At 43.1% G+C, this 17774-nt stretch overlaps 1 protein-coding gene across 1 annotated transcript in view; it reads right to left on the bottom strand.

Moving 5' to 3' along the window:
- Positions 1-14730, bottom strand: part of ESR1 (estrogen receptor 1) — a 271737-nt gene extending 257007 nt beyond the window's left edge. The window contains exon 1 of the mRNA XM_061130593.1: positions 14218-14730. Coding sequence (XP_060986576.1) covers positions 14218-14672 — 455 coding nt within the window. The 5' untranslated portion in view covers positions 14673-14730. The remainder of the gene's footprint in view (positions 1-14217) is intronic.
- Between the last annotated feature and the right edge of the window lie 3044 nt (positions 14731-17774).

Raw genomic sequence — 17774 nt, 5'->3', positions numbered from 1 at the left:
TGACAGGCTACAGTCCAGAAGGTCACAAAATGTCAGATAGGACTGAGCAACTGAACATATACACACACAAACTTCTCCATTATTGGCTGTGTGACCCTGGGTAAGTCACTTTCTTTCTCTTAGTTTCTTCATCCATAGAGTAGGAATAATAGCAGTATCAGCTTCTTATAGTTGGTATAAGGACTCAACAAGATCATCCATTAAAGCTTTCAGCAGGGTGCCCAGTGCACTACAGTCAGAAAAATACTAGCCACTGGTATAATTAAAGTTATTTCTCCTATTCTTAACAATCTACTCTTTTTGGTTCCTTCAACAATTTGGCTCTGTAAAATATTAAGGATTCATTCCATATTCCAATATTCATTCCAATATTAAGGATTCGTTCCAGCAAGGAACAGGGCTGGAACTCTAGGGAGGACCAGGAAACCAGACTCAGCATCTCTTCACAGCCTCACCCATCCTCTTCCACTGCCTAAATCCTCTCTCCCTCACACCTTTTTGGATCTCTTCCTCAGGAGACAGGAGCCCTCCATCTGGCTAAGTGCCGCTCCTCCATGCCTCTGCTGGTCCCTCCTCTACCACCATTCTTATTCCACTGGTTTTTGATTATCTGTACTTTTGTCATCTCCCTCACTTGACTATGAGCAACTTAATAACACACAGTGTATCCAATCTCTATAACTACCATAGGGATTAGTATATAGTTGACACTAGATAAAGCTTGCTCAGTGAATGAATATACACAGTAATTAATTTTATGCAATTACTCTAAATTAACCCATAAAATTAACAAAACAATCATTTCATTTTAATAATGACTTAATACTACATGACTGAATATGATTGTCACTTGGGGGGGATAGTTAACAGTTTTTTTGATCATCAAAAAAGCAAGAGAGTTCCAGAAAAACATCTCTTTCTGCTTTATTGACTATGCCAAAGCCTTTGTGTGGGTCACCACAAACTGTGGAAAATTCTGAAATACATGGGAATACCAGACCACCTGACCTGCCTTTTGAGAAATCTGTATGCAGGTCAGGAAGCAACAGTTAGAACTGGCATGGAACAACAGACTGGTTCCAAATAGGAAAAGGAGTACATCAAGGCTGTATATTGTCACCCTGCTTATTTAACTTATGTGCAGAGTACACCATGAGAAACGCTGGGCTGGAAGAAGCACAAGCTACTATCAAGATTGCCAGGAGAAACATCAATAACCTCAGATATGCAGATGACACCACCCTTGTGGCAGAAAGTGAAGAACTAAAGAGCCTCTTGATGAAAGTGAAAGAGAGTGAAAAAGTTGGCATAAAACTCAACATTCAGAAAACTATGATCATGGCATCTGGCCCCATCACTTCATGGCAAATAGATGGGGAAACAGTGGCAGACTTTATATTTTGGGGCTCCAAAATCACTGCAGATGGTGACTACAGCCATGAAATTAAAAGACGCTTACTCCTTGGAAGGAAAGTTATGACCAACAGCAAATTAAAAAGCAGAGACATTACTTTGCCAACAAAGGTCCATCTAGTCAAGGCTATGGTTTTTCTAGTAGTCATGTATGGATGTGATAGTTGGACTATAAAGAAAGCTGAGCACTGAAGAATTGATGCTTTTGAACTGCGGTGTTAGAGAAGACTCTTGAGAGTCCCTTGAACTGCAAGGAGATCCAACCAGTCCATCCTAAGGGAAATCAGTCCTGAATGTTCATTGGAAGGAGTGATGCTGAAGCTGAAACTCCAATCCTTTGGCCACCTGATGCAAAGAACTGACTCACTGGAAAAGACCCTGATGCTGGGAAAGATTGAAGGCAGGAGGAGAAGGGGATGAAAGAGGATGAGATGGTTGGATGGCATTACCGACTCAATGGACATGAGTTTGAGCAAGCTCCGGGAGTTGGTGATGGACAGGGAGGGCTGGCGTGCTGCAGTCCGTGGGGTCACAAAGAGTCGGACACAATTGAGTGACTGAAATGAACTGAACTGAACAGTTTTTTTAAAAATTGAAGGATAATCGCTTTACCATGTTGTGTTGGTTTCTGCCATATAGGATTATTGTTATTAATAATTAATTCTGAAGTCTGAAGTGTTAGTCACTCAGTCATGTCTGGCTCTTTGCAATCCCATGGACTGTAGCCCACCAGGCTCCTCTGTACATGAGATTCTCCAGGCAAGAATGCTGGAGTGGGTTCCAATTTCCTTCTCCAGGGAATCTTCCTGACCCAGGGATTGAACCCAGCTCTCCTACATTTCAGGCATATTCTTTGCTGCCTAAGCCACCAGGGAAGCCCCTATAATTAATTGGTAACAATTAAATAGATGGGGGCAGAGAAGTCAATGGCACCCCACTCCAATACTCTTGCCTGGAAAATCCCATGGACGGAGGAGCCTGGTAGGCTGCAGTCCATGGGATTGCAAAGAGTTGGACACGACTGAGCGACTTCACTTTCAGTTTTCACTTTCAGGCACTGGAGAAGTAAATGGCAACCCACTCTAGTGTTCTTGCCTGGAGACTCCCAGGGACGGGGGAGCCTGGTGGGCTGCCGTCTGTGCGGTCGCACAGAGTCGGACACGACTGAAGTGACTTAGTAGCAGCAGCAGCAGCAAATAGATGGGGGAGAGAAATCTATGCACAACTGTAATGAAAGGCATTCCATGGTGACTTCCATAATAGAGGTACCCAAGAAGGTGCTCCACATGCACAATAACACTGAAAGAACGCCAAGTGGAAAACTCATCTGGCGAAGGAGGTGTTGGAACTGAGCTCTGACTTTTGTATAGCCTCAGTCTAACATGGGTGGGACAAGAAGAAAGGAAGATACACGGGGGAGACAACTGAAGAACAGAAGTGGGAATGTGCCTGTTCAGATCTGGTTTTGAACAAGAGCTTCATGGAGCGGAGCTGAGCTGAGTGGAGTGGAGGAGATGACTTGGAGTCAAATGACAAGGTCTTTGAACGCTGCACTACAGAACATGCCTCTGTTCTGTGATGAGGAGAAGCTACTGAAGGCTTTGAAGCAGAGGAAGGACCCAATCAAATGCACACTTTGGATAGGAAGCTCGGGTAAACAGGAAAATTTGAGTTTGTAAGCTCAAAATCTGCAAGACCTGGACGGAATTCTTACAGCCATAACAGAGAGCTGGTTGAGTGCAGAGAAAGGAGAGAAGGATGTGAGAGGCGTTGCAGAAGGAGCATCTTTGTGTGTTTTTGAGGCCTGCAGATGGATGCCTCGTACGCCTTTCTGTGAACTATACCGTTGTTCCACATTAAAAACACTAGAGCCTGTGAATGCTTCCACCAGCCACCTGACATCTTGGCTAGCATTTTCTAATGTCAAACACAGATGCCTGTGATGAGAGTTGGGCTCGTTATGGAAAAGCAACTTTGGTCTCATTGATCTGAAGTACTGAGCATCAGACACAAAGAACCAGAGAGACCTGGCCCTGCGGGCGGATGGCGCCTCATGGTGTGGCATCGTGGGGACATCCGAGGAGCCCCACACTCGCTTCTAACCTGCGGAGCTACAAGTAAGCATGTTTCTGAGATTTCAAAGTCTTGCTTTCAGCGGATTCTGGGCAAAGTCACACAAGGAAGATTGAACACTGAGGGAACTTTACCAAGCTGATCCCAAACTGCTGATGTGCCAAGGTCAGGTGCCTGAATGCCCATTTCCCTCGTCAATGAATGAGTCTTCTAATTCTACCTACAGAAAGAATTCTGCAAATACTTCCCAACAGAAAGGAGTACACAGGGAGAGTTTTAATTAAGCCCTCCACATGTTCAGGGAACATGTTTGAGGAACTTTCCAGAAACACAACTGGAAATCTGGCACAATCAATCAATTATCCTGATACAGATATTTAGAGGTTATATCAACAATGCTAGAGTCTGGGTGTGTGGCAACGATCAGCAGAACTGAAGAGAAGTGAACCCTATTGAGCGGAATGTTCAAAGACTTCAGTGACCTTCAATTATCTAAACCTTTGACAAAAACCCAAATCATGCCCGCTAATCGGCATAGGTACATACACTTGACTCTTGAACCAACACGGGGATTGTGGGTGCCAATCAACTGCAGTTTAATTAAAAATATTCCTGGTATAACTTATAGTCTGCCTCCATATCTGTGGTTCCTTCTGTATGCCTACTTCGGCATCTATGGATTCAGCCAACAGAAGATTATGTAGCACTACGGGACTTAATACTGAAACCATCCACCTACGTGTGAATGTGAGCAGTTCAAACTTGTGTTGCTTGAGGATCAACTGTATTTACATTCCTATTTTAGGTCGTTTCCTAACTTCATCTTCATATCCAGTGGCAAAAGCCTGCAGCCTCATACTGTTAATGCAACTGCATGCTTTATACATTATTTTGGAAAGATGAGGAGTAGAAATGAATGTTACTGTCATTTTTCTTCTTGGCATTCCTTTCTCTCTCTGCTTCTGAAATCCAAGTGGTTCAGTGAAGTGGAGACTCGGAAAGCAGGCAGCCCTGGGTCTGAATAGTTCTCCTCAGGGTCAGAACACAATCTGGGGCCGCTGTGATGGACAGGCCTAGGAAGATTAAATGTGATAAAGCTTTCAGAAATGCTGGGAGACCATGAATCAGCGGACTACCCAGGAGGAAAGCCCATGGAGTTTTGTTGTTTTGTTTTGTTCTCTTAATTGCTTATTTCTGCTTCACTCCCAGAGCAGACATCAACACTGCTGGGATACGGCTCAGGTCTCTATAGTTTTTTTAATCATCTGGGTGATTCTGAAATCATCCTTGATCCAAATGTGCAGCCAGGTTGAAAATCAACTTTTCTAGATGCTCTGTACATTCTGGCTTCCATCCCTCTTCTCCTCTCTGTGTCCTTCTTTCCAGATCACAGAGAAATCCCCTCCTTACCCTATACGTCATAGCTTTTCCATAGACTGTTTACCTCAGTTTCAACTACTTCCCTCTCTGGAATTGCTTCAGTCCAGAGTATTTTATGTCTTTCGCTCTTTTTTTTACCTAATTTACTTTTTTAAAAATTTATTTGGGGTTTACTACAGCTGCTTTATTTCCCTTTGCTCGCACAGTAGCTGGCATATACTAAGCATTTCGAAAAACACTAGCTTCCTGTTTCCTTTAGGTTGGAAAAGTTTAACTTCTTATCGCAACAGGGTGTTAAAGCTGGCCCCTTGAAGGCAGAACAAACACACACAGGGAAGTTACAAACACTCCAGACTCTTAAAGAGCTCTCCTAGTCACCTTCTTCTGTGTAGAGCAGTCAATTCTCCATCAAAGAAGGAATAAAAAATTGTGGCTGGCTATGTGCTGGGCATGTTGTACACCCTTGACATCTCTGAACTCGTTTAATCCTCCCAACTACCAAAAGATATAGGGCCTATTTTGATTGGCATTTTACAGATAAGTAAACTCAGGCACATGGAGTCAGAGATTACAATGAGACAGGAATCAAGAAACAAGCTGCTTGCGTCCCAAACCCTTCATCACTCTATTCTATACAATCTTATTTCAGTACTTGCAGTTACATTCTATCAAGTCACCACAATCACTGAATTAGTGGATACTGAATCATCACTCCTAGGGGAAATAGAGGGTTAGGTTCTTGAGAGACTCTAGTTATAACATTTTCATCAACCAAACAATATACAGGCTTGCTTGATCTCTGTGTGTGTGTGTGTGTGCGTGTGCACGCGTGCATGTGTGTTTCTGTTTAAAGACATCTTATTTAATATACATCGCTGGTTTGTCGACAATAAAATCATGGCCAACAGCACTGTAACCCATGCTGAGCGCAGTTGATCTAACCTGTACTTTCTCCATAAGGCACGTCACAGCCTTCCTGCACTTAGGAACACTAGACGGCACTTCAGCACCAGGCTTTCTAAACAGCAAAATCACTAAATAAAAAGCACAAAAATGCACACACACACACACAAAGTGGCAGCAAATAGACCTCCACCAGGACACTTGTTTACAGTCTGAGATCTGCAAGAAGCAGGCAGAGCTCGCCTGGTTTGACCTTAGCTGGGAACGCACAGGTCGGATGACTCAAATTTTTCGCTGCTTTGTGCACGGCCCGCGCTGCTGTGAATGACCGAGAAAGTGCCACGAGTACTGACTGATTGGAAGGTGACAAAAAGCGTCAGCGAGCAGGTGAATTTGTCAATGTGTGGTCTGTGAATAAGGGGAATCAATGAACTTGAAATGCCCGGTGGAGGAAAGGGGATTCTCAAACTCCTCACATTCTTCCAATCCCATCTAAAGATCTCTTCCTGACCGGCCTTTCTCCCTGCAAGAGGCCAGGGTAACTGGCACTTCCTGCCCACTATGCTAAGCGCTCAGAGAAATACTGTGATGAATAAGATCGGCTTTCTGTTCAGACCAGAGCTCAGGGATTCCTCCCATTAGAAATCCAAGAAGCTTCTGGAGACCTCTCAGGTTTTGTCAGATAACTGAAGAAAATACCTTCTCATTATAACTAAATTGAATCTTGCATTCAAATTAGAATGCACTTCTCTCCCTGAAGTGCCTGAAATAGTTCAGCAGAAACAGAAGGTCTTCAAAAAAAAAAAAAAGAAGTCAAACTAGCAGCTTCCCAGGCGGTCAGTGGGTAAAGAACCCACCTGCAATGCATAAGGTGTAAAAGACGTAGGTTCAATTCCTGGGTCAGAAAGATCCCTTGGAGAAGGAAATGGCAACCCACTCCAGTATTCTTGCCTAGGAAATCCCATGGACAGAGAAGCCTGACAGCTAAAAGTCTATGGGGTCGCAAAGAACGACTCGGCAACTCAAACAACCAAAACAGTCTTTAAAATCAAGTACATTTCTGACAATGTTGTACAGTGAAAGTTACGCAAAAAAAAAAAAAAAAAAAACTAACACTTAAAAAAACGTTAAGTAAAATGAATCATGGAAGGATCTATGACTGTTAAAAAAAAAGTGTTTTTGTTGACAAAGTGGAAAATTATAGTTGGCTTTATATGGGTAGTGTAAGTTCATTTAGATACAGGCTCCTGAAATGTAGACCACCAGAAGACAATAGCCAAAACTGCACTTTCTGTCACCTCCTTGTCAAATTCACATGCAGAAGACTTTGGCCCTGGGATTGCAGCCATCCATGCAGTAAGGCTCCTGGCTGCTCTGTGCTAACATTGATGTGTGAACTGCTAGGAATATAAACACACGTTTTATTTCACCTATGCCCCTGGTGAACTTACACACTTTGGAACAAGTGTGTAGTTAGCCAAATGAATGAATGAATGAATAAGCTGCCGGAGCAATTTCACTAAGTGAAATTTTTGTCCTGAATTTTTGTTAAGCATCTCTCCTTAGAGACAAGAAAAAAAAAAATCGTTCTTGAAACTTTTACTGTCGCTAATGCCACTTTTAATGTCATGACTGGGTTATGAAGGTATATTCTTACACCACTGGCCTTCCTAGGCTAGGCAGGAACTCTGCTGAGCCCTGTTCCAAATTTTATTAAAATAACAGATGACACAGGTCAATAAAGAAATAAACCAGAAGAGATGGAAGGAAAAATCTGGGACTACACAGATGGAGTGACTAAAACAGAAAAGAAAGAAAGAAAGCTGGATAGCAGAAAAGAAGCCAAGAAGAGTTTAAAGAGAAGAACGTTAGAAAATAGAGCAAAGAAACAAAATAGGAGAAGGGACTAATAAAACAAAGATCGGTGGAAGAAAGAGAAAGGATGCCAATGCACAAATGACTATTTCTAACATGATTTGGTTGCAGGGAATCACAAGAGAATTATCTTTTACTTTCAGGGTCTTAAAAGAAACTCCAAGTCTTTATGTGAGAGAAGTGAGTCGTGAATTGATTTGCCAAGAAAACTGCCCAGGAAGTAGTGCTCACAGGCACACACAAGACAACTGTTGCATCCCTGCACCCACCTCTGTTAGGGGCAGGGGGAGTGAGGGTGAGGGATGCAATCTAGACAGAACCTCAACTGCCCAGGGAGCCTCTGGGCCAGGCAGCTCTGTAGCTGCCAAGCTGAAGTTGCAACTCTGAACATGAAACTCTCAGGGGTCTCTGGCTCCTCTTGGAGGTGATAACTTTGGGGGGACCCTCAAAAAGAAGAACCCCCATCTGAATTTTTTGAGGGCTCACTGGGAAATGTCTAGTCCTGAAAATTTCTTAATTAACTTTCATTGAACTACTCTAATTTTCTCAAGCCTAAACCACCGGAGTTTCAGAAAGCAGAAAATGACAAGACGGAGTTGCCTACTACCTCCTGAAAGATGACACATTTGATTCAAGGAGAAGATGTTATGGGAACAAACTAAGGATGCACCACGTTCCCCTAAAAGGTTCAGGAGAGAAACAAAGAAAGAAAGCAATCCAGGCTTGTTTGGATTGTTCTTTTTGAATTTCTGTATGGCAATGAGAGGCACTTAACAGATTTAGGATATCCATGTCATTGACAGTATTATTATGGAAAATTTTGACTATGTATCTAAATTATATTACCATGGAAATGAGCAAAGTATATTAAAAATGTTTGATTTCTGTCTGGATAGTTATCTCCAGGCTACATAATAGACATTCAGAAATACTGCCTACCCAAATTGACATCAGCATCTCACTGCTGCTAACCCACCACCATCATCATTACCATCCCCTCGTTCCCCTGCCAATACCAGCATCATTGTGGTTTCCACCGTCACACCACCATATCACTATTTAAGAATCTCAGAAGCTCAGCAAATTGAAACGATCAAACTAAAGTTTGTATAAGATTTATTTTGCGTAATATTAAACACTGATTTTGATTAAATCCTTAGTCTTCCTCACTAACTCAGGTGCAAAATAATGACTGACTACAGAATTGTGAAATAATTTTCTTCTAGCATTGAGATCTAAGTCACTGAGAGTTTACAATGGATTAGGCACTATTTTTTTTTTTTAAAGTCTGCAGTATTTTGTTTAAGCTTTACAATCATCCTAAATGAAGAGAATATGATTGTCTCGTTTCTTTTAAAAAAGGAGAAACTGAGGATTGGGCAATTTGGTTGAGCTCTCACAGGTGGCCCACTGTCGAGGTGGGACTGGGTGCCTAGCAGTTTGAGTCCAGAGCCATTGCTCTTAGCTACTACACCTTACTAAATAACTCTCCTTTCACGCAATCATTCTTGATGCCTGTGGAGTCAGTCCTAGTCTTTCTGATTAAATTATCACTGTGTTAAAATAGATAAAATTTTGTCAATTGGGACCAAAATAGTTGCCTTTCTAGCCTTTGTATTTTTAACAGAGTCTAAACATATACACATACTTAAAACTGTTGTTGATTTATGTAAAACACTCCCCCCCTCAAAATTCCTACTAATATTCTCGAAGATGAGAACTTGGCATCCGTGGTTTCTTCTCTCATGAGATCAAGAATACCATAAAGGTGTTTGCAGTCACCTCCAGCCCAGTTCAGTCCTCGGATTTCAGACGACGCTGTGAGAATGTTTTAGAGATACAGTATGGGAAGTTTAGACACACGTCTTAAAAAGGACTTTACGGGTTAACTCATCGGTAGAGTTTAAAATATAAAATAAAACTACTCGATGATTTTGGTGGACTGCCTCCTTTCCATAAAATTCTTTACACTTTCACTTTGACTGGTTTGTGTTCAAGTGGCTGAATTCTGGGGACTTACATAGTACTTTATTTGAAGTATGAATTTTGGTTCTAAACAGTTTTGGCACTCTGTTTTCCTTTCTTCGATAAGCTAACTGGGACTTGGAATTAAACAAAATGAGTAATTTGCTTTTATCCATTCAGTGTAATCTAGAGAAGAAAGGAATATACTTAGCCTGCTGCCTTCTCTACTGGGTCCTTCTAAAGTTACATTAAAAATAATACTGAAGTCACTAGAAGGATTTAGATTTATTATTTTGGGGCTGAGTACACATTTTAGAAAAAATATAAACCATATACTTCCTTATATAAAACTATTTTCACATAATCAGGGTTTTGATTTTTTTTTAAATGTATGTATAAGATAAATGTTCATTATGAAAACCCAGGCTGCAAACAAACATTGCAGATGGTAATAAAGATTTTATTTAAATTTAGCTTCCACAGAAAATGAGTTTATATTATCATCAATCTATATTTGTAGTGAAACTCCTGACCATTTAAGTCAGTTCTTCCCTACAGTATTTTTTTAGCTTATAAAAGCACCAGAACAAATATTAACATGTGAATAAAATCACTTGTATAGCTTATGCATTGCTTTTACATAAACTAGCTCACTTGACAAAAGTACTAGTATCTTAGCCTTATTGAAAAGTTTGATATCTTTTATAGTTTTTCCTGTATCTACGGTTCTTGCCATGGTCAGTTTCTTACCCCCGTCTTTCATATCCTTAAAATTAATAAGAAATCAAAATGCTGAACCTGAATTTTCTTAAGTTATGAATGTTACATCTTAAATATATTCACAAAAGCAATTCAGAGATCCAAATTAGCTGAGTGTGAGAAAGAAGACTGAATAAGTGACAATTATCTTTCAGGGGCTTTCTACCAAACATGTACAAGCCACATAGAGTAGGTGAAAATGAAATGGGATTTGAAGATGTGATCCTGTTTCAATCCAAAATACATTCATTCTTGAAGCAATATGTGGCTCCTTAAACTATTCTTAGACCCACACAATCAGGTACACAGCAACAATTTAAATAACTGAAAAAAAGTAAAACCAGGAAAAAAGGGTGCTAAGATATCACCTAACTACAAAGAAAGAACTACTGAAAACTTGAAACAACCATTCAAACCTCTCTCTAGAAGTGAGCCTTGTTTAAAGTTGAAAAATAGTTTAAATGTTCACCGATGCACAAACTAGACACTGAAAATATGCATACAGCCAGAAGACAAATTTCTAGGAGTTCGGCTTTGATGTAAAAGTTTGGATATTGGTCAATTTTTTGGAAAAGAGGGCAATATTTCACCTTTAAGGATACTGAGTGATAAAACTGAAACCAGCATGGAGTATTATACACCTCATTTGAATTTTTAAAACATAGTGGGCATAATTAATTTTCATCTTCAGTTTTATTCAAACTTTCTAAGATGTTTAAACATGCTAAGGAACCCAGGATAAGGTAACTCCCACTTGCCTTCATCATGAAATTTTAGCTAAGACATACTTTGCAGGTCACAGCTTGCCTATTTACAAATTTATTCCCTTTCAATAACAATTTGTTGGGATGTATAACCATCTATCTCCCATTACTATATGCCCAGGGCAGTCTTATCTATTACATTTCTTTATACGTAGATATGGCTGCATATTACGGCCAACAGAAGAAACCGCCCGTAGCATCTTAATGATAAATGATGTGAACGCCACATAAATTCTTTGAACATCCCAGTGGGACATTTAGCTGGACAATCCACACAATAGCATTTTACAAATGGAAAAGTTAAGAATAAAGTTATGTAATAAAGGGCAACCTAACTGACCTAAAGTCACCAGCTAATTTGTAAGCAAAAAATAAAATAAAAACAATCAAAACTGTATTTTGGTTTGTGTCTCTAAAACAACCAGCCACTTACCTGAACTTTTTGTTTTCTACTGACCATAACATTTTAGGTCAGTAGCTTTCAAACTTCTTTACCTCAAACCAGAGTAAGACATACATTTTAATCACAGCCAGCACACATAAGCATGGATAATTAAAATAAATTGTCAGGAAACAAAATCTGCTCTTATTAGATACTACCCACTTGAGTATTTTCTATTTTTTTTTTAATATTTTATTCCTTTAAAAAAATGTTCTAGACTCACTAATTTCATGAGTCTCTGGATCATGAAAAGCCATCTAAAAACACTTGCTTTTGGCCCCAAAACTTTTGATAACTACTGAAGAAAACTAAGGGTTTCTAAAAGAATCTAATCAGCTCTTTTCTTTTTACCCAGTCATTCAAACAGTAAAATTGAGAGGGGGGAAAATATTAAGTAACGTTTGTCTATTGAAATAATTCTATTTCATAGAGACTTCTTTTCCTCCCTGGGTAATAAAAGGCAAAATTCAAACATCAAAAAAAGGATGTTACGGAAAACAAACGCCAAAGGAAAAAATTATGCTAAGAATGAATTTCCATCCAGAATCCCATACATAGTGAGTTTTTTTACCTTTATTATTTTTGAAAGTTCCCTTTTTCTTTTTTTAAAAGTACCAGAATATTGTCTAATGCAAAAAGTTTAAGATGGGGCTTATTATAGGGATATTATTTGCCACTGGGATGATGAACAATTTTGAATAAAATGTGATCCCCTCTTCATTTGACCATACTCACTTTGTAATTACTGGCAAGGCAGTAAATAATCCACTGAGAAGCAGTCTCATTAGTGCCCATTGAAATTCAGTGGCATTAATTTGCAATAAAAGAACTGAAAATTAAATGGAAAAGAAAATAGTTTCTGGAATCTACCCCGAGGTTATGGAACTCACATCATACCAATGCCTTCCTTCACATCAAGGAGTTTAAAAGGTGTGAATCAGATTTAATCATTCGATTTTGTTCTAAAACTTAAAAAAAAAAAAAAGCAGGCAGAATAAATTCTTTTTCATTTTCCATTTTAACCCTGAATTAAAACAAGTTAAATGAATTTGACAGATGCCAACTTGTAAAAGTTTTGTTCATCCTAGTGAGTCTTCTAAGGAATAACTCAGACTGGACCTGCCTGGCTGTGGGGTGTTCTAAAGCCTTTTGAGGGGCTAAAGGATGTAGGGTGTGCTCAGATAGCCCATGATCCCCCTTCAAATTCTCTGGGGCCACCTGGCACCTTCCTCCTCCTGCTTCTGCTATAAATATCTCTGGAAATAGAACGCTGAATGGAAAATCATCCCGGCTTGCAATACAGAAGGGTCTGGGTTAAGAATGACAGGCAGGTCCAGACACCGGTGTAGAGTCAGGCAGTGCCTAACTCCGCGCCCACCCACGTGGGTGCCCTGGGGTCTCTCAAACCCACTCCAGGGCATCCCTGTCTAGCAGCACCTAGAGCACTGGTATTTCCCAGGACCACCTGCCTAAGCCCTTTCGGAGTCCACCAAAAGAGAAGGGAGAAACTGTCAAAGGGAACATGAGAGCAAGAAGGGAGAAGCAAAGTGTCATCTCTACGAAAAAGGAAAAACAAAAAAAAAAAAAAAAAACGAAGACACAAAACATTTGCCTCTAAGTCACTAAAGTGTCCCTGTGCGCCCCGAACTACCGTCTGCTTCTTCCCCTGAAGGAATATCACAGAACCGGGCTGAATTCGGGCACAGCACTCCCGGGGGCATTCTGCGCCCCGTAGGCCAGAAATGAAACTTAGCTGGCAGCAAAGTATTTCAACACACTCGCGCTTCGATGTGGCATGTTTCAAACTCAGAGGACACTATTAAATCTCGGGATGTCAGAAGTCTTCTGCCAGCTCTGGGCTCTGACACGGACTCAGCCCGGGTAACTCAGAAATCAGAAAACTCCTTAAGACCCATCCAACTCCAGGGTCTTCTGAGGGGCGCTTTTCACCCCCGCAGCCCTCCTAGGTGGAGACGTGCCAGGAATCGCTCCCCGAGGAAATCACCTTTGCCACCACCATCCTCACCATTATCAGAGCGTGCATATTTCCAACCCGAAAGTCGAGCAGCGGGGAACTTTGGCACTCACAGTAAAACAAAATTGTTAAATGCTACTACTAATATAAATAAATAACTGAGTTCAGCGAGTCCCAAACACCTCCTGCCTTAAGTACCAAAGGGGGACCTTTTCTAGGGACTCAAAGCACTTTATGTGTACTGGCTCTGGGGTGCCCCCCTCCCCAACTAAAAAACCTCTGCTTTGCACGGTTTTCCAATATTTGTTTAGTTAGGGCACACGGGGTTTCGGATCTGCGTCTCAAGCAGACATTGCGGGGGCGGGGGGGGGGGGGGGAGTGGAGAAGAAAAAAATAAAAAATTAAAAAAAAAAATTTTTTTTTTAAGCTGCTGGGCCAGAGAACTTGACTCTCCGAACACGAGATGCACCCGTGACCCCAGGCCCGGCGTCGCGCTAGCCCTCGGGTCGCGCGGCCCCGGCTCGGGCTGCGGCTGCGGCCGGGCGCCCGGCCCCGCGGCCTGCGCGCCCCGCTCCATCCGCGCCGCGCGGTCCCTCGCCCCCCGCTCCCTCCAGCCGCCGGGCGCGCGGCGGCCACCCCGACGGGGCGCGGCGGGCGGCGCGGGGTACCTGTAGTAGGCGGGAGGGCCGGCTTCGCGCACCGCATAGCCGCTCGGCTCGTTCTCCAGGTAATAGGGCACCTGTTGGCCGTGCGGGTGCAAGAAGGGCGAGAGGGGCTGCGGCGGCGGGTGCAGCAGCACCAGCGGGCTCGGAGACACGCTGTTGAGCGGCGGGAAGGCCCCCAGGCCGTTGGCGCCGAACGCCGCCGCCTCGGACCCGGGGCCGTAGGGGAGGCCCGACTGGCCGTAGACGGGCGCGGAGGCGGCGGCCGCGGCGTTGAAGTCGTACGCGGCACCCTCGGGGTAGTTGTACACGGCGGGCTTGCTGCTGTCCACGTACACCTCGCCCAGGGGCCGCTCCAGGGGGATCTTGAGCTGCGGGTGGTTCAGGGGCTCCAGCTCGTTGGCTTGGATCTGGTGCAGCAGGGCCATGCCGGACGCTTTGGTGTGCAGGGTCATGGTCATGGTGAGCGGCCGCGGGCCGGGCGCAGACCGTCTCCCCCCGCGGCAGAGGGCTCAGCAGCCTGCCGGCCACCTGGAAGAAGAGCACAGCCCGCGGTTAGAGGCGGCGCAGCGCATGTCCCGCCGCGACGCGAGCGCCTGCCGGGCCCCGGGGAGCCGGCCCCGTCCCGAGGAGCGCGGCGGCCGCCGGACGCGAGCAAGTGCAGCCCGGCGCGAACGCGCTCTGCCAACTCGCGGGCTCGGGTCTCCAACTTTAAGTACCGCTCTCCCGAGCTCATAGGCATGACAAAGGTGCTGGCCCCCGGCCAGGGGCTGCTGCGGCCCTGACGTTGCCTTCAACATCACTCCAGGCGCGCAACTCGTTTTGGAGCGATCCCAAAGAGCAGCTTCCCTGAACTTTACTTTACTTGCCGCTGCTGGATAGAGGCTGGATTTCACGGCAGGAGGGCGGGGGCGCCGAGGGATCTCCTAAAGGTGGCCCGGAGAAGACGGGGTTTCAAACCAACTCGGAAGGCTCATCCCGGGGCCAGCTTTCTCTAACGTGCTACCTTATGTGCCCCGTGCCAGGCTCCAATCTATCTCTGTTTGTCTCCCGTGCTGTTTGATTCACGCTCCTCGTTGGCTGGAAATACGTAGTGTGTACATAGAATGACCCTGGGGAGGACCACTCTGTAACCGAGATATGGGAGATGGAGTAGGGTGTGCGGTTGCCGGTGCAGACAGCTATATTTAGCAGCTGCAGAGACTGATCGCAGGCATCCGGGGAAAGGGGGCGGAGATTCAAGGTGTACGTATAGGAAGAGCCGAGTTTTGCCTTCAGGAGAGTGCTACCTGACCTCAGTTTGCCTCGTCTAAAAAATTCTCCCAAAGTGGTCGCCTCCAGCCGCGATCTTCCGAGATTCTCCCAGCCCACCTTGTCTGTGTTGGACCACAGTGCTGTACTTGCTTCCATTAGGAATTCTAATGTGAATGACCATTTACCAAAACCTTTCCGTTAGGAGGACATGGGTCTTCATGCTTTCCACAGACTATGCAACCAAAACTTCAGAAAACTGAATATGAAATGTGACCCTTCCATTAAAAAAAAAAAAAAAACAGAACCTCAGGTCATTAACCACATCTTTAGCAATTATCTTGTACTGATGGTCTCAGCAACAAATTTTGAAAGTCAGTGATGCTTTTCTGTTCCTTTATTCTCCGATTGGACCTTCTTGGTTCACTTGGATTAGGATATGCAGATTCAAATATCCAGATTGAAAAACAGGAAAAAGTTTGGTACTGAATTAAAAGTTAAACCTGCTCAAGTACATTATATATATATATATATACATATATACATATATGTATATATAATATATTAGAATATATTATTATATATAATGTGTATATGTGTATATATATATAATGCGTATGTATAAATATATATTAAAAAGCTATGGTAAATACATTGTGCACCTGTAATCATGGAGAGTTTATACTTTTTAATAAACTTCCTTGTCCCCAGTCTAATGAACTCTGGTACAACTGATACTTGGCTTTAATTGCTATCCCAAACACCTGACAGAATACCTTACAAAATTTCTGGGTCATATATAAATGCCAAAGATGCTATTACTGATAGTAATATCTGGGGATATCTTTATACTAATAAATACATGGTTACCTAATTCTTATAAGAACAGACAGAGTATTTGGGGATAATATGCAAATATAGCTGATTTACTATGAAGCCAAAACTGAATTCGGCATCCATAAGTATAACAAGAATTATAAGCAAAAAAAGGGTTAAAAACACATTAGGTGAATCACAGATATTTCTCTTTATGGCCAGCAACCATTACTTTGCAAAGCAATCTTTTTACAGATGACTTCGTTTCTGTAAATCACACTTTCAATTTTCAAACATCTTAAGAGAAAAAAAAAAACAAAACCATGCACAGGCACTTCAGAGGACTCTGAAAAATCTGAACCTGCCGAATTCTATTTAAATTACACAAAGAACCCTACGGGTCCTGAAAGCAGAAGGAGGTGCACACACAAACCCAGGGAAAACAGCAAAGCCTTATCTCCCTGCTTGGATACAGACACTGGTCAGAAAGGTGAGTTGCTCTCTCAAAATGCTAAAGCTGCAAAGAGAAATCAAAACAGTCCTACCCTGCTGGATCAAGAGCGTCTTTCCAGAAATGTTCCATGGGCTTGTAGAAGTCAAGGGCTGAGACAGTGAGAAGGAAGGGAAGAATGTGCTCCCATGTGCCTGTGGCTCCGTGTGTGAGCAAGGCAGAGCGTGTGGGGATGTGTTTGCATGTGGGATGGCAGGGAATCGGGAAGCAGCCAGTAGGCAGGGCATTTGGCAGCCCCTCCCGGCAGGCAGAGCAGCTGGATGAATGGCATTGGAGAGTGAGGAGAGGCTTGCTGTCTGCTCATGGGGAGCGGGGTGGCATACTCAAGTCAGCTTTACTGGATGGAACCGACACTCCCAAGCCTTTCTGCTCCTTCTACTTGGAGCCTAGAAAGTGTGCCGTGTTTTCTGCTGCCATCCGAAGCAAGAGGGAAAGCAGGCTTGCTGTAAAATCATAGGCTTATGGCTAAAATAGAATGCCAGTCAAAAGTGCGTGGATATCAAGTTTATAAAATGTGACACGGGTGGTTTTTCCTGAAGAATATAATTTAACAATAAAAGCCTTCTGGGATCCGCTTGGATCAGATGCCTTGCTGGGCCCAGCGCCCCCTGCTCCCCCCCCCTCACCATCCCCCTGTCTCTGAACAGACACACTGTTGCCGTGCCTCCCGGTTGCACCAGGAAACCAGACTTTGGAATAAATGTTTTGGCATTCTAGGGATGTGTTTCCAACTGAAATGTAATATTCCTCCACCTCGTTAACCAAACCCACAAACCTTTCCACGAATAGCTCAGTTGACTGCTTTCAGTAAACATGAAAAAATATATCATTAAAATCCCAGAGTAGGAAGATAAGACAAAGGTAGGTACCTTTGTTTGGCACTGATTTTAGGCTTTCTGTTTGTAGAGGTGTTGACCATGGGTAGAGGGTCTCTCATTTCCCAATGATGTCCACATAGAGCCACCAGGTTCTCAACGTTTCTCTT

The sequence above is a fragment of the Dama dama genome, chromosome 26, assembly GCF_033118175.1.
Source record: "Dama dama isolate Ldn47 chromosome 26, ASM3311817v1, whole genome shotgun sequence".
Classification (NCBI taxonomy): domain Eukaryota; kingdom Metazoa; phylum Chordata; class Mammalia; order Artiodactyla; family Cervidae; genus Dama; species Dama dama.
The sequence above is the reverse complement of the archived record's forward strand: the minus strand, read 5'-3'. Positions and strand labels throughout refer to the sequence as shown.